Source organism: Anabrus simplex, chromosome 2 (genome assembly GCF_040414725.1).
Source record: "Anabrus simplex isolate iqAnaSimp1 chromosome 2, ASM4041472v1, whole genome shotgun sequence".
Taxonomy (NCBI): domain Eukaryota; kingdom Metazoa; phylum Arthropoda; class Insecta; order Orthoptera; family Tettigoniidae; genus Anabrus; species Anabrus simplex.
The window spans coordinates 1,197,478,656-1,197,498,616 of record NC_090266.1 but is presented as its reverse complement, the minus strand read 5'-3'; the positions used below and the strand labels follow the sequence as shown (position 1 = coordinate 1,197,498,616).

The 19,961-nt window shown below is 41.2% G+C and overlaps 1 protein-coding gene across 2 annotated transcripts in view; it reads right to left on the bottom strand.

Moving 5' to 3' along the window:
- Positions 1 to 19,961, bottom strand: part of LOC136864791 (coiled-coil domain-containing protein 177) — a 274,593-nt gene that overhangs the window by 136,906 nt on the left and 117,726 nt on the right. For both annotated transcript variants that reach the window (XM_067142181.2, XM_067142180.2), the window contains 2 exons: positions 14,106 to 14,477; positions 821 to 971 (listed from right to left, as the gene is read on the bottom strand). In XM_067142181.2, coding sequence (XP_066998282.2) covers positions 821 to 971; positions 14,106 to 14,477 — 523 coding nt within the window. The remainder of the gene's footprint in view (positions 1 to 820; positions 972 to 14,105; positions 14,478 to 19,961) is intronic.

Genomic DNA, 19,961 nt, shown 5'->3' with positions numbered 1-19,961 from the left:
TGACAATTATGAACCACTCCTATTTTTCGTAAACAGTTTTCATGTGAAGTATGGCTATAAGCAAAACAATCTTGTGAATGCTATGTGGTCATAACTTTGTGCTAACATCTGTCCATGCTGTGAAGGATTCTATAGTTAGGGGACTTGGTCTGTTTGGTGCTCCCTGCCAAGGAATAACGCAACCTACCAGACATCACAGTCAACTAACCAGCTACAAACACCCCCTTCACATAGCAAAAAATGACTGCTCAACGAACAGAACTTCATCACCATATATAGATAACTCATACATAGCCAGAGCTTAAGTCCACTACTGGCCTTTGAAGAGATCAGACATAGAAAATAATTTCTTTAACATTCACTAGAATTCTGTGTTATAACACAAAGAATTTTACATTATTAAGGATTCCACAGAAAAAGTTTGCAATGTAGAAATTAATCTGGTCATTCCAAACACACACAGATACACATACACTCAGTATCGTTCATCTTCTTCATATGTGTATAATGGATGGGTGTATTTTCTAGATTCTCATGATACGATTTCTGCAAGGCTGACTAAAATTCTTAAATCTACAGTGCATGTAAGAATGTAACAAACTTTCCACTTCTATTATAACACTTCCTAGAGGTACTAACATCATAATTCACTTCAAACCTTTAAAGTAATTTTACACGAGAGACTGCTAGTCTTAGGAATTGTAAATATTTAATAAATTGCTTGATATTCCTAAATTTTCAATCCAACTTACACAAGGAGTGAAATAGAAAATGATTTGGAAGAGAAGGGCAACTACAGTATCTAATTAATTTCAATTACCTGTTCTCGTTCTACACGGTCCTTTTCCCATAGTTTGTGAGCTTGGTGGGCAAACTCGTCACACTCTCGTTCCAACTCCTTCTTTAGGGCCATCGATCCCAGTATTCGGCGATCATGTTCTGATAAACACAGATCATCAGAACTTAGATAGCTGGAATGAAGCCGGAAATTATGTCAATAATAATAATAATAATAATAATAATAATAATAATAATAATAATAATAATAATAATAATAATAATAATAATAATAATAACTGGAATGCAAACAAAGAAACCATTAAGGGCAATAATGTACAGAAGGTTGTTCAGGATATATCCAAACTATTTTTAAAGTCTTCTTACCGAGTGAGTTGGCCGTGCGGTTAGGGGCGTGCAGTTGTGACCTTGCATTCAGGAGATAGTGGCTTCGAACCCCACTGTCACCAGCCCTGAAGACTGTTTTCCGTCATTTCCCATTTTTACACCAGGCAAGTGCTGGAGGTATACCTTATTAAGGCCACGGCGGATTCCTTCCCATTCCTAGCCCTATCCCATCGTCGCCACAAAACCTATCTGTGTTGGTGCAACATAAAGCACCTTGTTAAAACCTAATGATTGCTTAAAAGTAGAAAGTATTCACCTTCACAATTTTACTCACCTTAAGTGCCAGTAACTTCCCTGCATAACCAAATGTGGTGACAGCCATGAAGCCCATTGGGAAAGTATCCTTGCAGTGACAAACAAACTTGCTGAGCTCCTTGGCATTAGTGTTATGATATGTAATCGATCAAATGTGACCGATGATGATGATGCTTGTTGTTTAAAGGGGCCTAACATTGAGGTCATCGGCCCCTAATGGTACGAAATGAAATAAAATAAAAAAGTACAAATTCATCCACTGACCAAAATAAAATAAAAAATGTCATGAAGAATGAATGGATGGACATGAACCCCCCCCCAAAAAAACAGTGGAGCAGACTCAGAAAAGATCGTAAATAATAGTATTACTGACCAAGGGACCACTTATAAAGCACAATGATGCTTGATGTCTAAAGGGGTGCAAAATCCATGTCTAAGGCCCCCACAGAATGGTACATGTCGCGAGTAAAGCAGAACCATGGTATTTGTCATGTTGGGGTACTAATCAAAAGTAGCAAAGACTCACGGTGTTCCACACAAGATGGTACTACTCACAACTATTGTACTTCGTACAGGGAACGCAGACCTATGGTGTTTCTCACACAATGGCGCCACTCACAGCCGATGAGGCTCCTCACCTAGGTGTACTAATCACGGGCGCCAGTATTCCCATGGTGTTCCTCACATAGTGGGCACCAATCACAGGCAACGCAGACCAACAGTGTCACTCATATAGCGATACAATACACAGGCTACGTCCAGATCCGTAGTGTTACTTACATGGGTATGACGCACGGGTACTGGAAACCCCCAGGCCAGCCTATTTACTGCTACGAATCACAAACCTATTTTGTACCTAATTTAGTGGTACTGCTCGCAAGTATAGGCAACCCATGGTGTTCCCCACATGATGGTACGAATCAAAAGTAGTTTCATGGTTCAATCATCCCTTGGTCGTCCCTTTTAGTCGCCTCTTACGACAGGCAGGGAATACCGTGGGTGTATTCTTCGTCGGCATCCCCCACCCACAGGGGGTTGTGTGTTTCGTCCACGAGAGGTATTTTATTTCCCTCAAGTCCGCCGCCAAGCCAGTTAGGACCCCCCTATCCGCCATCTGGGACACGCCACGTGGGAGTATCACCTACCCCCCCTGCTACGCCACCGTAGCAGGTTCGTGGTCAAATGTGACCAATGGCAATCAGACATAAAGGACGAATCTCTTTTCTATGGCAAAAATGCAGGGTGGTGATTCAGGAAGTTAACTATGTCAAGATGTACAGTACAATTGACTACTGCTTTTGTACAACAACTATATTTTGCTAAGACAGCAATTGCACATTAAGGCCTGCATCTGATGATGCTAGAACAACTGCCAACCCATAGTAACAGTCATAACCAGGGGTAGAAGAAAATGGAAATAATTCAGTAGCCAGCCCCTTTTTATCAGGAGCCAGCACATTTTTCGCAAATATACATTATGAACACCACAGATTAGACTAGGATCAAGCTACGTATTATTTTTGAAATGTGGCCTTAAGTCGTATAGTCTCAGTTCATATAAGAATGGAAACTTATATTTTAAAGAGATACTAACCCAAATAATCACCAGTCACCTTCAAGGTCAGCGTCTTTTAAAATTACACTACATGTGCCTATTTGATTTCCCACCAGTAACATTCAACTTGCTTAACAATGCAAACCAACCTTCAAAATCAGTGTAGGGTCTGTCTGTTTTTTTTTTTTTTGCAGTATGATAAGATGCCATGAACAATGCATTCATATGCTGTAACATATTAGCATTCATTTTCTTGACGCACCTCACTAAAAGTGCACATTCGGGATTTTTCATGAAACTTTCAGCCTCCTGCCGGCCCCGCGGTGTAGTGGTAGCGTGCCTGCCTCTTACTCGGAGGTCCCGGGTCCGATTCCCGGCCAGGTTACGGATTTTGACCTGGGTCTGAAGGCTGGTTCAAGGTCCACTCTATCTACATGATTACAATTGAGGAGCTATCTGACGGTGAGATGGCGGCCCCGTTCAAGAAAGCCAAGGATAACGGCCGAGAGGATTCGTCGTGCTGACCGCACGACACCTCATAATCTGCAGGCCTCCGGGCTGAGCAGCGGTCGCTTGGTAGGCCAAGGCCATTTGGGACTGTTACGCCATTTTTTCAGCCTCCTGACACTTCGAGTGAGGATAGGATTTTATAGGATAGTATGTTTTAAACATTTCCAGTTTAAATGGTCCTGAAAATCCGGATACACCTTTAGAATGTTTGTCAGCAATACTACGAAAGTTACTGCATAATTTACACTTCGCAATTCCTTCTTCATAGCACAGCCACGGTAGTCATTCAAGCTACGATTCTCTGCATTGTGTATCATTCTCATACTTCTCTGAATCGGTAACATTCAGCTTGCTTAACAATGTAACCAAACCTTCAAAATCAGTGTAGGGTCTGTTATTTTTTGCAATATGATAAGATGCCAGGAACAATCCATTCATATGCTGTGACATATTAGCATTCATTTTCTTTACGCACTTCGCTGAAAGTGCTGAAATTTCCATTTGCCTGAAATTTCGACGTATTTTTGATGTTTGACCTATCATTGTCTTGAACGCCATAAATTTCACGCTGGTCATTGTCGTCCTGAAATCTACAGTCGGCACTTCCATTAAGTGTTTTCTCACATTCACTCCCTTCTGTATCACTTTGTGTTACGTTTACGGGCCCTACTTACGAAGAAATCTGAAAGAGTACACTGTTTGTTACTCGCATCAGTCAATTTGTGCGGTTTTGTTCGTTTCAGTTTGCCAATTTTCTCCAGTATAGCACAGAAACGAGAAATACACCAGCGTTAAATGGCTTCCGAGTTCGCGGGCTTCGATGTCTGATGCTACGTTGCCAATTTTCCATACACGCACAGGAATAAAAACAATCGTATTTATAAAGTGCAAACTGTTCAATACCAAAATGCTGTAATTAAATTAATAAATATTGTTCGGTGAAAATACAAGAATTGATAAACACGTCACTCCGTATGTTCTAAATGCAAAGAATGAATTCCACGGGAATTTACAGTATCAGCGCTGCTTTGGCGGCAATAGTTGAGGAACGGCTAGTCACGGGAAGGATGGCGGTAAATTAGTGTTTGTGGAATTATTTAACGCAGTATGAATTTCTCCACAACTCTGGTCTGATCTTTGTACTCGGCTACCGATAGCTGATCATCTGTAACAGAACTCTATGTGTTACGATATGTTCACATGAAAGGATACTCGTTTGACGGGGACCGCTAGGCAGCTCCCGCGCAGAACTGAAACATCCAGTTCCAAGGTACGAAGAGCAATTACAGAATTCAAGACTCTGCCAAAAGCAATGAAAATGTTTATTGCACATATTAGAATATATGAGCTACAGAAAAAACCGTGAAACACCACACGACTTGTTACTTTGTAAAGTAATGGGAAAGTACATGTAAGGGAACTCCGGATTTCAAAAAATAAATTTTCCAAACCGAATTTGAAAATTCAGGCGCCAGGTAAAAATTTTCAGGCGCCATGGCGACTGGGCGCCCGGTATTTTTCGACCCCTGGTCATAACATACATAATTTAAGAGCAGGTGTGAATAGTGGGGGTGTAAGAGACCCTTTTATATTGCAATCTATAGGCGGATTGTTGATTACTGCAACTCGTGCAATAGGTTCATGCTGGACAAGGTGAAAAACAATTGGCAGTATATGCATGCTACGATGAGCAAAGGTGGAACAACATGGCGGTGGCTTCCAGAGTGGTCGATGTTGAGTAGACCTGTTTAACTCGCTAGAGGCAGTGCAACACGATGCAAGTTCTCCTCCAACTTTGATAAACTGTAACTAACAAACCGTAATAGTGTTGTGTATTGGACCATACTTTTTGGCTTACTATCCTCCTTATCACCACCCCAATTACCTCCCTGCACTTTGCCTTTGAGGGGAGACTCACTCTGTGCGTAAGCTTCATCCATTGTGATCGTCGTCTTTCATTCTGACTTAGTCAGATGTCTTTCAGAAAGTTTTCTGCAGTTGGCCCTACTTTCGGCAATGTGGCATGGGAAGAAGTGGTGCACACGAGCCTTACGAATACACCGCAGCCCAAGATGGTTATGGATGGTCATGTTCACAGCGGAAGGAGAAAGATTCATCCTCCTGGTCATCTCATGCTGAGCTAGGAGATTTTCCCTGGCATGCAATTCATGACATCATGTGAAGCACACCAGGCAACACTTTCATTAGTGTCCTCTTGGGAGACAGTTTTGTGGGCGAATGTTCACCATCAGTTCCCTGTTGAGTGCAGCAGTACAATACATCATTGATAGTGGTTTTCCCAACAGACAAACCATTCTCCAAATCCTGGTTCATTCATCATTATCTTGAACCAGCTCCAGTTTCCTGGGTGCAGTGAACGAGCACTCTCCACTTATTTCTGTCCACGTAGGTGTCTTTTTCTATGACCTGCTGCAAATCCAGACCTCACCCAGCTAGATAATTTCTAATCCGATCTATCCATTTCTTCCTTGATGATGATGATGATGATGCTTGTTGTTTCAAGGGGCCTAATATATAGGTCACTGGCCCCTAATGGTACAAAATGAGACTAAATGTAATGATAATTTAAAAGTCTAAAATAATCCACTGAACAGAATTCAAAACATGATGAAGAATGAATGGAAGGTTACGAATTTAAAACAATCAGTGGATCCAACCCATAATGCCGCACATTCCCAGAAACCAGCGGTAAACAATAGTATTACTGACCAAGGGACTGCTTCTAAAGCACAATCCTGAATTGATGATGATTGTATTCTAAAGGGGTCTAAAATCCAGGTCACCAGCCCCTCATAATGGTACTTATCGCTTGGAAAGTAGAACCATGGTATTTGTTATGTTGCGATACTAATCAAAAGTAGCGTAGACTCGCAGTATACCACACATTACGGTACTACTCACTGGTAATGTAATGCGCACATGTAACACAGACCTATGTTGTTTCTTGCATTGCGGCACCATTTACAGGCAACGTAATCCTATGGTATACAAAATAATATCCGCATCCGCAAAATGGTTATCAGCGGATACTGTGAATATTTAACTACAGTATATTACACCTAGTGTATTGAAATGGATAGTTCTGTTAACATTATACAATAGGCCTGACACCTGACACCAGGACCCCTACAGTCACTGGTTTATCAGGAATTTTCTCTTGCGATCTTTGTTCCTTCCTTCCATTAATTGTGGGCAGGAGTCAGTTAGGCTTTGGTCTCAAGGCTCTTTATATATCACTATTCTCCCATACCAATGTCAAGGGTCGCCTAAACACGAGCAAAAACATGAGAATATCTGAGTGAAAATCAATTAACGTCATTATTTAGAAATTATCGGCAAAATTATCCGCACTGCCATACAGTCTGTATCCGCCAAGACACTAACTTCGCGGATAACCACGGATAAATCAGCGGATATCTGCATCCATGCAGGGCTCTAATCTCTATCAAAGGGTAGGAAGGGTCCATTTATTCAATACTATTAGTTTGTATATTGTCTTATAAAACTGGGACTAGTTTCGACCCCATATATATTGGGTCATCTTCAGTCACACTCCAATTGGAAACATAAGCAGCATATATAACCAATAATGATATAATCGCTGATATGATGACACAATTTACAGTCTTAATTTAAACTATTGATGATGTCTGAAATAACATATCTACACTTTAAACTAAATAACACATCAAAAATGTTGTGGTCAATGGCGAACTATTTTGTCGTTTCTACAGCAGCTATCATTTTTTAGTTGATCTGGGAGTTGGTATCATTTTCTGTGTAAACAACTGATATAATTTAAACCACTGATGAAGTCAGAAGAACATATCCACACTTTAAACTAAATAACATATCAAGAATGTTGTGGTTGATGGCAAACTATTTTGTCGTTTCTACAACAGCCATTGTTTTTGAGTTGATCTGGGAGTTGGTATCCTTTCCTGTGTAGACGAGCAACTTTATTTATATTCATGTTTGTTCATAGTAACATGGGTCAAGACTTATGTAGCTTTAAGGGGAACATTTGTACACTGACTGACAGAGCAAATGCAACACCAAGAAGGAGTGGTCAGAACTTTATGCCAATTGCAGGGTAGACTGACGTCACTGAGGTATGCTCATGATGTGAAATGCGCCGCTGTGCTGCGCACGTAGCGAACGATAAATGGGACACGGCGTTGGCGAATGGCCCACTTCGTACCGTGATTTCTCAGCCGAAAGTCATTGTAGAACGTGTTGTCGTGTGCCACAGGACACGTGTATAGCTAAGAATGCCAGGCCGCCGTCAACGGAGGCATTTCCAGCAGACAGACGACTTTACGAGGGGTATGGTGATCGGGCTGAGAAGGGCAGGTTGGTCGCTTCGTCAAATCGCAGCCGATACCCATAGGGATGTGTCCACGGTGCAGCTCCTGTGGCGAAGATGGTTGGCGCAGGGACATGTGGCACGTGCGAGGGGTCCAGGCGCAGCCCGAGTGACGTCAGCACGCGAGGATCGGCGCATCCGCCGCCAAGCGGTGGCAGCCCCGCACGCCACGTCAACCGCCATTCTTCAGCATGTGCAAGACACCCTGGCTGTTCCAATATCGACCAGAACAATTTCCCGTCGATTGGTTGAAGGAGGCCTGCACTCCCGGCGTCCGCTCAGAAGACTACCATTGACTCCACAGCATAGACGTCATAGACGTGCACGCCTGGCATGGTGCCGGGCTAGAGCGACTTGGATGAGGGAATGGCGGAACGTCGTGTTCTCCGATGAGTCACGCTTCTGTTCTGTCAGCGATAGTCACCGCAGACGAGTGTGGCGTCGGCGTGGAGAAAGGTCAAATCCGGCAGTAACTGTGGAGCGCCCTACCGCTAGACAACGCGGCATCATGGTTTGGGGCGCTATTGCGTATGATTCCACGTCACCTCTAGTGCGTATTCAAGGCACGTTAAATGCCCACCGCTACGTGCAGCATGTGCTGCGGCCGGTGGCACTCCCGTACCTTCAGGGGCTGCCCAATGCTCTGTTTCAGCAGGATAATGCCCGCCCACACAATGCTCGCATCTCCCAACAGGCTCTACGAGGTGTACAGATGCTTCCGTGGCCAGCGTACTCTCCGGATCTCTCACCAATCGAACACGTGTGGGATCTCATTGGACGCCGTTTGCAAACTCTGCCCCAGCCTCGTACGGACGACCAACTGTGGCAAATGGTTGACAGAGAATGGAGAACCATCCCTCAGGACACCATCCGCACTCTTATTGACTCTGTACCTCGACGTGTTTCTGCGTGCATCGCCGCTCGCGGTGGTCCTACATCCTACTGAGTTGATGCCGTGCGCATTGTGTAACCTGCATATCGGTTTGAAATAAACATCAATTATTCATCCGTGCCATCTCTGTTTTTTCCCCAACGTTCATCCCTTTCGAACCACTCCTCCTTTTCCTTATTATCAATGTAGTGATCTATTGTTTAATTAATTTGGAGGTGAATGTCTGAAAAGAAAATAATATGAAGTAAATCACTGAGAATATAAGGGAAGCAAGAAGATCAAGATAAGTATGTATAGCTATATGAGACTCACCCCTATGTTGTTCGCACAAGGCCCAGCTGCTTTTTAACCATCATTCTTGATCACTAGATTGTTAGCACGCAAAAGTCCAGGAGACATTCACCCTCGTGTTTCCTATTTCTCTCATTTATTGCTGCTCGGACAGTTTCATTCCACCATGGGGTTTCTTTCCCTCTTACTCTGCCGCTCGTTTTGCCAACAATAGTGACTGCATTGTGCACCAGGGTCAACGTCGTCCTCTAATTCTTGAAGAAATTCAGCTTTCTCTTCTTGACTACACCCAGTCTGTGGAGCATAGACCTAAACAATGATCAGGATGTTTTTGTTGATTTTCTGATGAAGCTTAAGAATTCATTCACATGAACATATTCGATATTAGCCATAGCATCAATGTTCTTGTTGATTACAAATGCTACACCATTACTTGTTACCTCCTTATTTCCATGCCAGATGAGTTTGTTATTCCACAGCATTTTATTCCCTTTCCCTTTCCACTTTGTTTCACTCAGTCCAAGGACCTCAGTCTTTCATCTTTCTGAGATCTACAAGCTCTTCACATATAGCAGGCAGGGTTACGGTATTTAATGTTACTTTGAATTAGCTTTTCCATCCAGAAATGTTCTTCTTTGAATAATCCTGTTTAACTTGGGCTTATCATCATCATCAACAGAATTATACATAGGAGGTCTATGGCTTAGTTTTAGTTTACATCAAAGGCTCATTTTTCTGTTGAAAGCTATTTGACTATTTCTTCCCTTGCTGGGCCTAACACAAGGTGAGGTTTCTCTTTAAGGGATAACTCCCTTAGCTTTTGATGGTCCTCTATCCGAGCTGCAAGTTAGCAGCATTGTAATAAATTTGTGTGTCATTTCCTACACACAGGTTTCATCAAACCTGCTAAGGGATAACACTTTTGCCCACAGCCATTGTTTCTCCCTTTGTTTGCCTAGTTTGGTTCTGGCTGAGACCCTTGGCCAGACAGTCGCAGTGTCTACTGTCACACATGGTAGCAAGATCCTGACCTGTTGGTCATAAAAGATACGAAGTTAAAAAAAATTAGGGGAACATGATTTGTAATGTCTGGTATCTGAACGTTATTTTGGTAGATGGGGTTCCAATGGTCGTACAGCATACCTTGAGACCTTAGCTTCTCAGGGTATGTCAAATCAAAGTTATACTCCATCTGTAGGCGTAGCCATGCATTAAACTGTCAGGTGACCCCTCAAAACAAAGTGAATACCAGTGTATCCGTGTGTCGTGAGGTGCAAAGACTACTGCGGTCATTTGAGCACATTGTACGTCAACCAGTACGATCCCACGAGACATATTAAGGAGTAGCAAAGCGCAAGGGTCGTCACTTTGATCCAGGAAGGATAGACTTTTTGTCGTGTTGCTGTGGATCTCAATGTCCCTCCGTCAGTTATTCACTGCTTGTGAAATCACTACAATAGACAGGCCACTTCACAAGGAGGGTTGGACAAGGTCACGGACGAATGACAACCCCACAGAATGACCGATATCTGACCATCTGTGCGTTGCAGTGTCGTTTAGCAACTGCCAGTGAATGGCAACAAGACCTCAGGAGGGTCACTGGAGTCACGGTGTCTGACAAGACAGTAAGGAACAGGTTAAGAGAAGTGTCCTTATGACCCAGACGTCCTGTTCGAGCGTCCCGTTTAACGCAGCAACATTGTGCAGCTCGCCTTCTGCTTGCCCGTGCCCACGTCAACTGGCAACTTCGCCAATGGAGACCTGTGTTGTTCACAGACGAGTCCAGACTTCCCTTGACACAGCATGATGGACGTCAATGTGTACAGAGACGCCGTGGTGAGCAGTACATGCCAAATGTTGTCCGGGAAGGCGACCAATTTTGACAAGGTTTTGTGATGGTGTGGGGTGGCATCAGTATTGATGGCCATATACGGATCTTTTTGTCGTCTATAGTAATCTTACCGCTGCGGGGTACATTGAGCAGATACTGCTAGTGCATACGGTGTTGGCCCTAAATTCGTACTCATGCACGACAATGCCAGGGCTCATGTAGCACGGATCACCAGAGCTGTCTTGCGAGAACTGGACATTCAAGAGATGGAATGGCTAGCAGTGAGTTCCAATATTAATCCCATTGAGCATGTGTGGGATAGGCTTGACAGAAGTGTTTGAGGGTATCCTGTTCCATCAGAGACTCTCCAAGACCTCGAAAAGGTACTCATTGAAAAATGGGACCTGATACCGGAACGTGACCTCCGTCGACTTATATGCAGCATGCCACGTAGGTGCCAAGCCGTGATAAATGCTCGTGGAGGACATACACCATACTGAAGCTCTCCAACTGTGATAAAAATCCAGCCTGGAGGACTATTATCACTTTGTTTTCGCCCCTATTTGGACATTTCCATTTGTTCTGAAAATGAACGCGAATTCATCGATGTTATTTTGTATACTTGGACGATAAAGAATAGTGATGATGATGATGATGATGATGATTGTTATTTCAAGGGGCCTAACACTTAGGTCATCGGCCCCTAATGGTACGAAATGAGACTAAATGAAATGACAAATTAAAAGTACAAAATCATTCACTGACCACAATTCAAAACATGAGGACGAAGAATGAATGAATGGATGGATGGATGGATGGATGGATGGATGGATGGATGGATGGATGGATGGATGGATGGATGGATGGATGGATGGATGGATGGATATGAATTTAAAACGATCAGTGGAACCGACCCACAGTGCCTCACATGCACAGAAGCTGGTGTAGAACAATAGTAATACTGACCAAGGGACTGCTGCTATAGCACAATACTGAATTGATGATACTTGTAATCGAAAGGGGTCCAAAATCCAAGTCAGTGGCCCCTCACAATGGTATTTATTCGCAAGGAAAGTAGAATCATGGTATTTGTCATGTTGCAGTACTAATCAAGAATAGCGTAGACTCGCGGTATTTCACACATTATGGTACTACTCACAGGTAATGAAATTCACACATGTATTACAGACCTATGCTGTTTCGCACATTACAGCGCCATTTACAGGCAACACAAATGTATGGTGTTCATCACATAAGTGTACTAACCACAGGGACTCGTACTATCCTGTGGTGTTCCTCATATAGTGGGTACTAATCATAGGCAAGCCAGAACCATGGGTTCCCTCATCCCATGGTGTGGCGCATATAGGGCTACTAATCACAGGCACTGTAAAAGCCATCACACTCTCGTTTGCTACTAATCACAAACCTATTTGGTACCCAACATGGTACTATGCGCAAGTAAAAGCGACCCATGGTGTTCCCCGCGTGGTGGTACTAATCGCAAGTAGTTTCATGATTCTAATACTCATAATCATCACTTGGTCACCCCTTTTAGTTGCCTCTTACGACAGGCAGGGGATACCGTGGGTGAATTCTTCACCTGCGTCCCGCACCCACAGGGGGTTGTGTGTTTGGTCCGTGAGAGGTATTTTATTTCCCTCAAGTCCGCTGGCAAGCCGGTTAGGACCCCCCCCCCCCCATCCGCCACCTGGGATGCGCCACATGAGAGTATCACCTCTCCCCCTGCTACGCCAGCATAGTAGGTACATGGCGGTAAAGAATAAAGATTTAGTTGGTAATATACCTGGGTGTGAGGTATTGTTTTGTGGAGCATGGCATATGTTCAAAAACTGGGTATTTACACAGAAAAGGGTCATGACAAACCCTTTTCAAGAACAGTTAATTTTCAATATAATTTGACAGCAACCTGCCTGCCTGTCGTAAGAGGTAACTAAAAGGGGCCCCAGGGGCTCTTAACTTGGGAGCATGGGTTAGCAACCTCAGGTGAGTCCTGGCATTGCTTCTATTTACTTATCGTAAGTCTCCTCACTTTCATCTATCCTATCCAGCCTCCCTTGGTCAACTCTTGTTCTTTTCCGACCCTGACGGTTTTAGAGCACTCGAGGCGAAGGGAGTCTTTCACTTTCACACCATTTGTGGCCCTTGTGTTTCTTTGGCCAATACATTCATACTTTGAAGTGTCTGATCCCTTACGTTTTTTCTCTCTGATTAGTGTAATATAGAGGATGGTTGCCTAGTTGCACTTCCTCTTAAAACAATAATAATCACCACCACCACCACCACCACCACCACCACCACCAGATGAGACACAGACACAGCTGCACTTTCACTCCAGTTCAATCTCAAAGATGGCACTGACATAATAAAATTGTGTGGACATATCCCAAAAAACCCTCTGTATTAGCCTACGATCACATAGGAAAAAAGTAAGCCATCTTCCATTTTACAATACCTTAAATCTTGTTATCACACATCATAAGACAAATAGTTTAATGCATGACTGAAACAGGGCCTGATAATCACACTGCTCTGCCCCTGAAAATAATTTCCACTAGAGTCGAAAGGTGAAAGAATTTAAACTGTGGTTACGTTGGCATGAAACTTGCCACGATATCACTGAGGTATAAAAGAGTACGTAATTATACTTATTTCTATATTCAGTATGTCTCGCCAGTATCTCTCCCGGCACACTCTCTTCTCTGCTGCTCCCAATTTGGGCCTTGTTAAAAAACTGAAAACCAAGGGACTTTTTTTGGATAACCATGCAGGATGTCATCCAAAAATGTTATAGGAAACTATCCAGATGTGAAGAACAAGGTACTGGCATCTCCCAAGGAGTCACTGCAACAAGTTTCACAGGAATCAAAGTTGTCTAGAATCACGTCAATGTGCTGTGAAAAAAGTGAAGCGTCCTCTTTTTAAAACAAAAGTATGCTGGTTAATACATCGTAATAAACGGCTGCATTCTGTTCCCTGATTTGTTTCTTGCTGAAGAGCTCACAGTAGAAGATATGCTGCTCTTACAGGACCCATGTTTCTAGGACTTTTATTTCTTGTTCTGATGCATACTTACCTTTCTCTCTAAATATTGGAACCTTTTTTCAGAACACCCTGTATATGCATGATTAATTTATTTTAATAATCTGGGTGGAAGAAAGGAGATACCTGTACTAACCTGAGACTGACTTGTTTCCTTTTAAAAAAATTACTTCCTTGGGAAAATTTACTTTCTCGACTGCTGTTGTTATTGGAGTCACAGTTGGTAAGTTTAACATCATGGAGCACATTTCTCTTCCTTTGACAGTCAGAGAGAGCATTAACAGACACCCTTGACTTTTCTTTTACACGGTTTGCAGTGCAAAGACGAGATTTGATTTGTGAAGGTGTTTTATTGAACTTGCTGTATCTTTCTCCTCCCCGCAGTTCTATAGTTGTGCTGGATGCTATAGCAGTTGAGGAAGAAATAATGGAACTCCCTGAAGATGAACTGCTACAATGGAAGGTTGAAACAGCAGAAGCAACAGGAAAGTTCTTCCCATTCAGAAACCTAGAAATACACACAAATCCAATTATATATATTTATTCTGGGCCAAACACGAACATTTATATTAATGTTAAAATCTGAACTTTTAAGTGTCATTCTTTTAAAAAGTGAAAAATTAAAATATCTGTTCTCACTGAATCTTTATACAAACACAAGAAATTGCCAGAATAACTAATATTCAAGTATAAATTTGATCTCCAGATAATAGTTTATATAAACATTTTAGAACACCATTAAAGCAAAATAATTTGGTTCAAACGGAACAACAAGAGGTAACTTGCAGCATACTTCAATTGCATTATGTCCAGTGCAAAAACATTCTTATTTCAGTGCACAAAATTAACACACACATCATTTCTAAAGGATTGTAAAATCTCAAGGATGTAAGATTTATCTCCATAAAATTATAAAAGGTACATCGGGAGGACTGCTTAGATCTATAACATGACCGACCAACAGTGAAGCAGTGTTTCGCGATGGCGTGGTGAAACATGAATGATGCTTCATAGCTAAGTTCAGTTCACTGAATAAAATGTTCGATGTTCATACAACAATAAAGTATAAGGTTCATGAAATATTTAATGACCAAATGTACAAAATACAGCATGATACATACATTATCCACAGTATAATAAAATATGGCGGATTTTGAGGTGACGCTGTGAGTGTGCTCCGTATTTATTCCGCGATAACTGCATTTATAACAGCATATATAGTCCGTAAGTTGTGTGAAAAGCGGTGTTAAGTATTTTAGTAACTAGTGTACGTTGGAAGATGCCTTCAGTCAAAGGTGCACACGAAAGACTGGACAAATTTGAAGCGGCTATGAACGGGTTCGAGGCATGCCTAAAACTTGTTGATGGGTCCCAAGCCTCCAGAACAACCAACCCTGCTGGTAATTCCCTAGCTTCCTTGAGGCAGGAATTCATAGAATTTAGCTCCATGATAAGCAGTGAACTCAAGCAGCTTAGAGATGAAATAAACAGCCTTGAACATAAATTGGAGGAACATGACGAGCTACTGGATGAAGCAGAGCAGTACAGTAGAAGAAACTGCTTGCTGTTACATGGTATCGCTGAGAAGCCAAATGAAGACGTTTATAGAAAAGTGAAGGACATGTTCACCGAACATCTAGAGTTGGAAGTGCCCATGGAAGAGTTTGACAGAATCCACTGAACTGGAAAGCCTCGGAGGACAGCAGCTGAGGTCCTAACAGCGGGAAAGCGGCTCGCTACTGGGAATGTGAACGTGTGTGGGGTGCTAAGCACAAGCTCAAGGGCATGAAAATCCTGATCACTGAATCACTGACAAGGACATGTAAGGAAGTTTTAAATTCTGCACGGGACCGATTCGGCATGAAAAATGTGTGGACACTAGATGGTCGTATCGTAGTTCTGCTTCCAGATGGCACTAAGAAGATTATTACCACGAATGTGGATTTGAAATCTTTAAAGTTTTAGTGGGATAAATGATAACAACTATGTTTTTTGTAATTATTATTGTTGTTATTACTATTATTATAGTGTTCTTAAGAATGTGTAAATGTGTGTGTAAGTGCCAGCAAGTGATGTCAGCTGTCTCATTCTCCAGGAAATTGAGGGGAGTTTCCTTCTTTTAAAGAGTATGTATTATTATCAGATAATCTACTTGTTCGAATTCTCAGAATTCAGCTAGACAGTTAATGTGCTCCTGGACCTGAACTTGACAGTGACGGTATCAATTATCTCTCCCTCCTGGGCTCGCCCTTCTCAGTAGGTACTCGGTTGAAACAAGTATTGTCATCCTCTTCACACAGCCTGCAGTGTTGACATGTAAATGCTCTTTTTCTTCCAGCGCATTACGACGAAATTCAAGCAATATTAACGGAAAATAATTTACATATACTTTGCATTTCTGAAACCTGGCTGACTCCTAGGATTCAGTCCTCCATGGCTGATATCGATCGATATGATCTAACACGCTTCGATTGATCGGATGGAAGGCGTGGAGGTGGGACAGCGATTTACTGTAGAAATGATCTAAAGAGCTGAGTGATATGTACATCTTCCCAGGGTGTACGAACATGGCCAGAATTCACGTTTGTTGAACTAAATATTAACAGACAAAAGATGATGATTTCTGTCATATACAAACCGCCTGGTGTAACAGATATGACCGAATTCAAAACTTATTTACAAGACTTCCAGTCTATTTATGAACACATGATCATTATGGGTGACTAACTCTAACCTACTTAATACGACCCATGACAGTAGTTGATTAGCAGATTTGTTTACTACTTGTAACATGACTGTTTCCCGCTACAATCCACGAATCACATGTATGCAACTAACCGTTCATCGTACACACTCATCGATCTCATAACGAACAACCCATGTAAAGTAATAACCCATGGACAAATCCCTGTACCATCCATTTCGACCCATGACCTTATATATTTATCCTATTCTTTCAAAGTACCTAAATACAAACCTAAGAACATAACCGTCAGAAATACGAAGGACATAAACTTGGATTACTTGAATTATGCTGCTTATCAACTACCGTGGGACGATATATGGAGTCTAAATGACGCTAAAGTTAACTTGTTTAATACGACGGTAAAGAACTTATATGACAGACATGCTCCTAAACGTTGAATAAGGGTTCCTTGCCCTTCTTGTGCATGGCCAGATGATGAAACGAAGAAAATGATGCCCCATCGCAACTTGTTATTTCGACAATATAAACAAACCCCAGATGACACAGACTTCGAATCTTACCGCATCTTAAGAAATCGTACAAATCAGTTTATCAGAAATAAAAAAATGGAGATATTTCCGGAATTTAGCTAACAACTTAAATTCTAATCGTGCAAGGGACCAACTTACGAGCTCTGGGAATAGGGAAAAATCAACAGACAGACAAATCCTGACATTCCACTTGACGAACTGAATGATTTCTTTAACTGAATAAATATTCAACCTACCCCAATTAACTGCACTGACTCACCGCCCTCCCCTCCAGCCAATCTACCATTCACATTTCACAGTGTCACAGAAAATCAGGTTAAAAAGGCTTTGTAATTGATTAAATCAAAGGCTACAAGTGTAGATGATATTCCTATTATATTTATACATAACATTATGAGTGCTGTCCTGCCTATACTGACGCACATAATTACTGTTTAATAAACGGAACTTTCCCTACTCTCTAGAAAACAGCCAATATAATACCGATACCTAAGAGTTTAGACCCACAATCACCCTCTGACTATCATCCTGTGTCTATACTCCCTGTGCTTTCTAAAGCCTTTGAATGTTTAGTATACGAGCAAGTTCTGGAATACCTAAATAAAAATGCTCTTTTGGACCCTATGCAATCTGGATTTAAGAAGTGTCACAGTACCACAACAGCACTTTTGAAGGTTACTGAAGACATTAGAAATGCTATGGACAAATGACTGCTCACTATACTTATCCATCTTTACTTCAGTAGCACCTTTGACACTATAGAAATTCAGACTATGGTAAAGAAAATGGAACTGCTAAATTTCGACCTGGCTGTGCTTAAGTTTTTTAGTTCTCATTTGAGTAACCATCAAAAGCATGTAACAATGAACGACAAGGCCTCTAAATGGAAAATGAAACTTGGTGGAGCCCCACAGGGCAGTATTCTAGGGCCCTTACTTTTCTGTATTTATATCAATGACATATATTCTGTGATAGGAAATAACCCACACCACCTCTATTTTGACGATCTTCAAATTTATTGACACTGCAAGACTTCAGACTTAGGTGAAACAATACAAGATATTAACAATGACCTCCGAGGACACTTTATATATGCACAACGAAATTCTCTAAAACTAAACTCCACAAAATCTCAGGCAATCATAATTGGATCACAAAAATGACTGAGTTGCTCAAACAACGTTGCAATCCCACCTATCCTACTGAATGGTAACATTATTTCCTACAGTAAAACAGTTTAAAATCTCGGCTTAGTTATGAATGAAAACACACTTGATTGGTCTGATCACATGAAAGAAACCCGTAAAAAGATTTTTGGAGTGCTTCACGCTCTCAAACGGCGGAGGGATGCATTTCCATTTGAGCTAAAGGCCAAACTAATACAAACACTGGTTCTCCCTATTCTTTATTATTGTGACGTCGTTTTAGTTGACATGACGAGAGAAGAAACACTTAAACTTCAACGAGCACTGAATTCCTGCCTGCGATATATTTACAATATTGGGTACGATGTTCATATCACCCCATACTATCAGCCTCTCTCATGGCTGAAGACTGATAAATGTTGGCAGCTACACATTTTAACGATGGTGTTTAGAGTGTCAGCTGAAAATCAGCCACTGTATATTTCTTCTAAATTCACCTTTTTATCATCATTTCACAACTTAAATACACGTTTGAGATCCTTCCTTTCTATTCCAGTGCACAGCACAAATAAAATTAATATATCATTTGTGGTGACCGGCGCCAGATTACGGAGTTCCCTGCCGGCTCAGGTCAGGGAAACTAATTCTTTATCAAGATTTAAGGTCACCTGCCGAGACTACCTGCTGAGGACAGCTGACTGAGTGGTTGAAGTATGAATGTATGCATGCCTGAGGATTAGTCAGTTTTAAGAGTTTTTAGTATTAATTATTTTTAATATTAATTTAGTTAGTAATTTATTTAAATTCATTTTCAATTCTATTAACTTATGTAGTTTTAACTATTTTAAATATCATAGTATTTTATTAAAATTTTCATTAGTATGTGGTTAAGTGTAAGAGGACCTTGAGCCCCAACTTTGCCACTGAAACAAACAAACAAACAAACAAACAAACAGTACTAGTATAATAGTAATATGCGTTTGCTTCTTCACCAAGTGCTTAGAGTGATACTAAAAGGGATCAGTTTTACAGTTAAAAGTGCACTAAAGTGGTAACTAATTTGAATAGTTATAAAATGATTAATGAAATTGAAGAAGAGTTCAAAACAGGTATTCTATGTACAATACCAAACTTGACCTAATCCAGTTACAAAGACATAGTAAAATACTAGTCTAAGTAAATGAACTAACTTGAATAGTTATAAAATGAGTAATGAAATCCAGGAATTTGGAATTGGAATTTTACGTACATTAACAGACAACCTAAACTAGTTATGAAAGCATAATAAGATAGTTAATGAACTAAAAGAACTTATTTGAATGATTATAAAATGAGAAATTAAATCTAAGAAGAGTCCAAGGTTGATATTATACGTAAAGTAACGACTTAACATAATCCAGTTTAAAAATCTACTTCAAATTGCAGTTCAAAACATAATTGTCAAAAATTTTGCACTTGATGATCGGGGGCATCTTTCTGTTATAGTAAGACCCTGCTTTGAAAACAATCTCCTTTTTCTGTGTAAACATTACATTGTAGAGTACATTGTTCTTTTAGTAATCCGAACTGCGGTTCAGAATATAAAGCGTCTATTAACGAGTGTCGGCTCA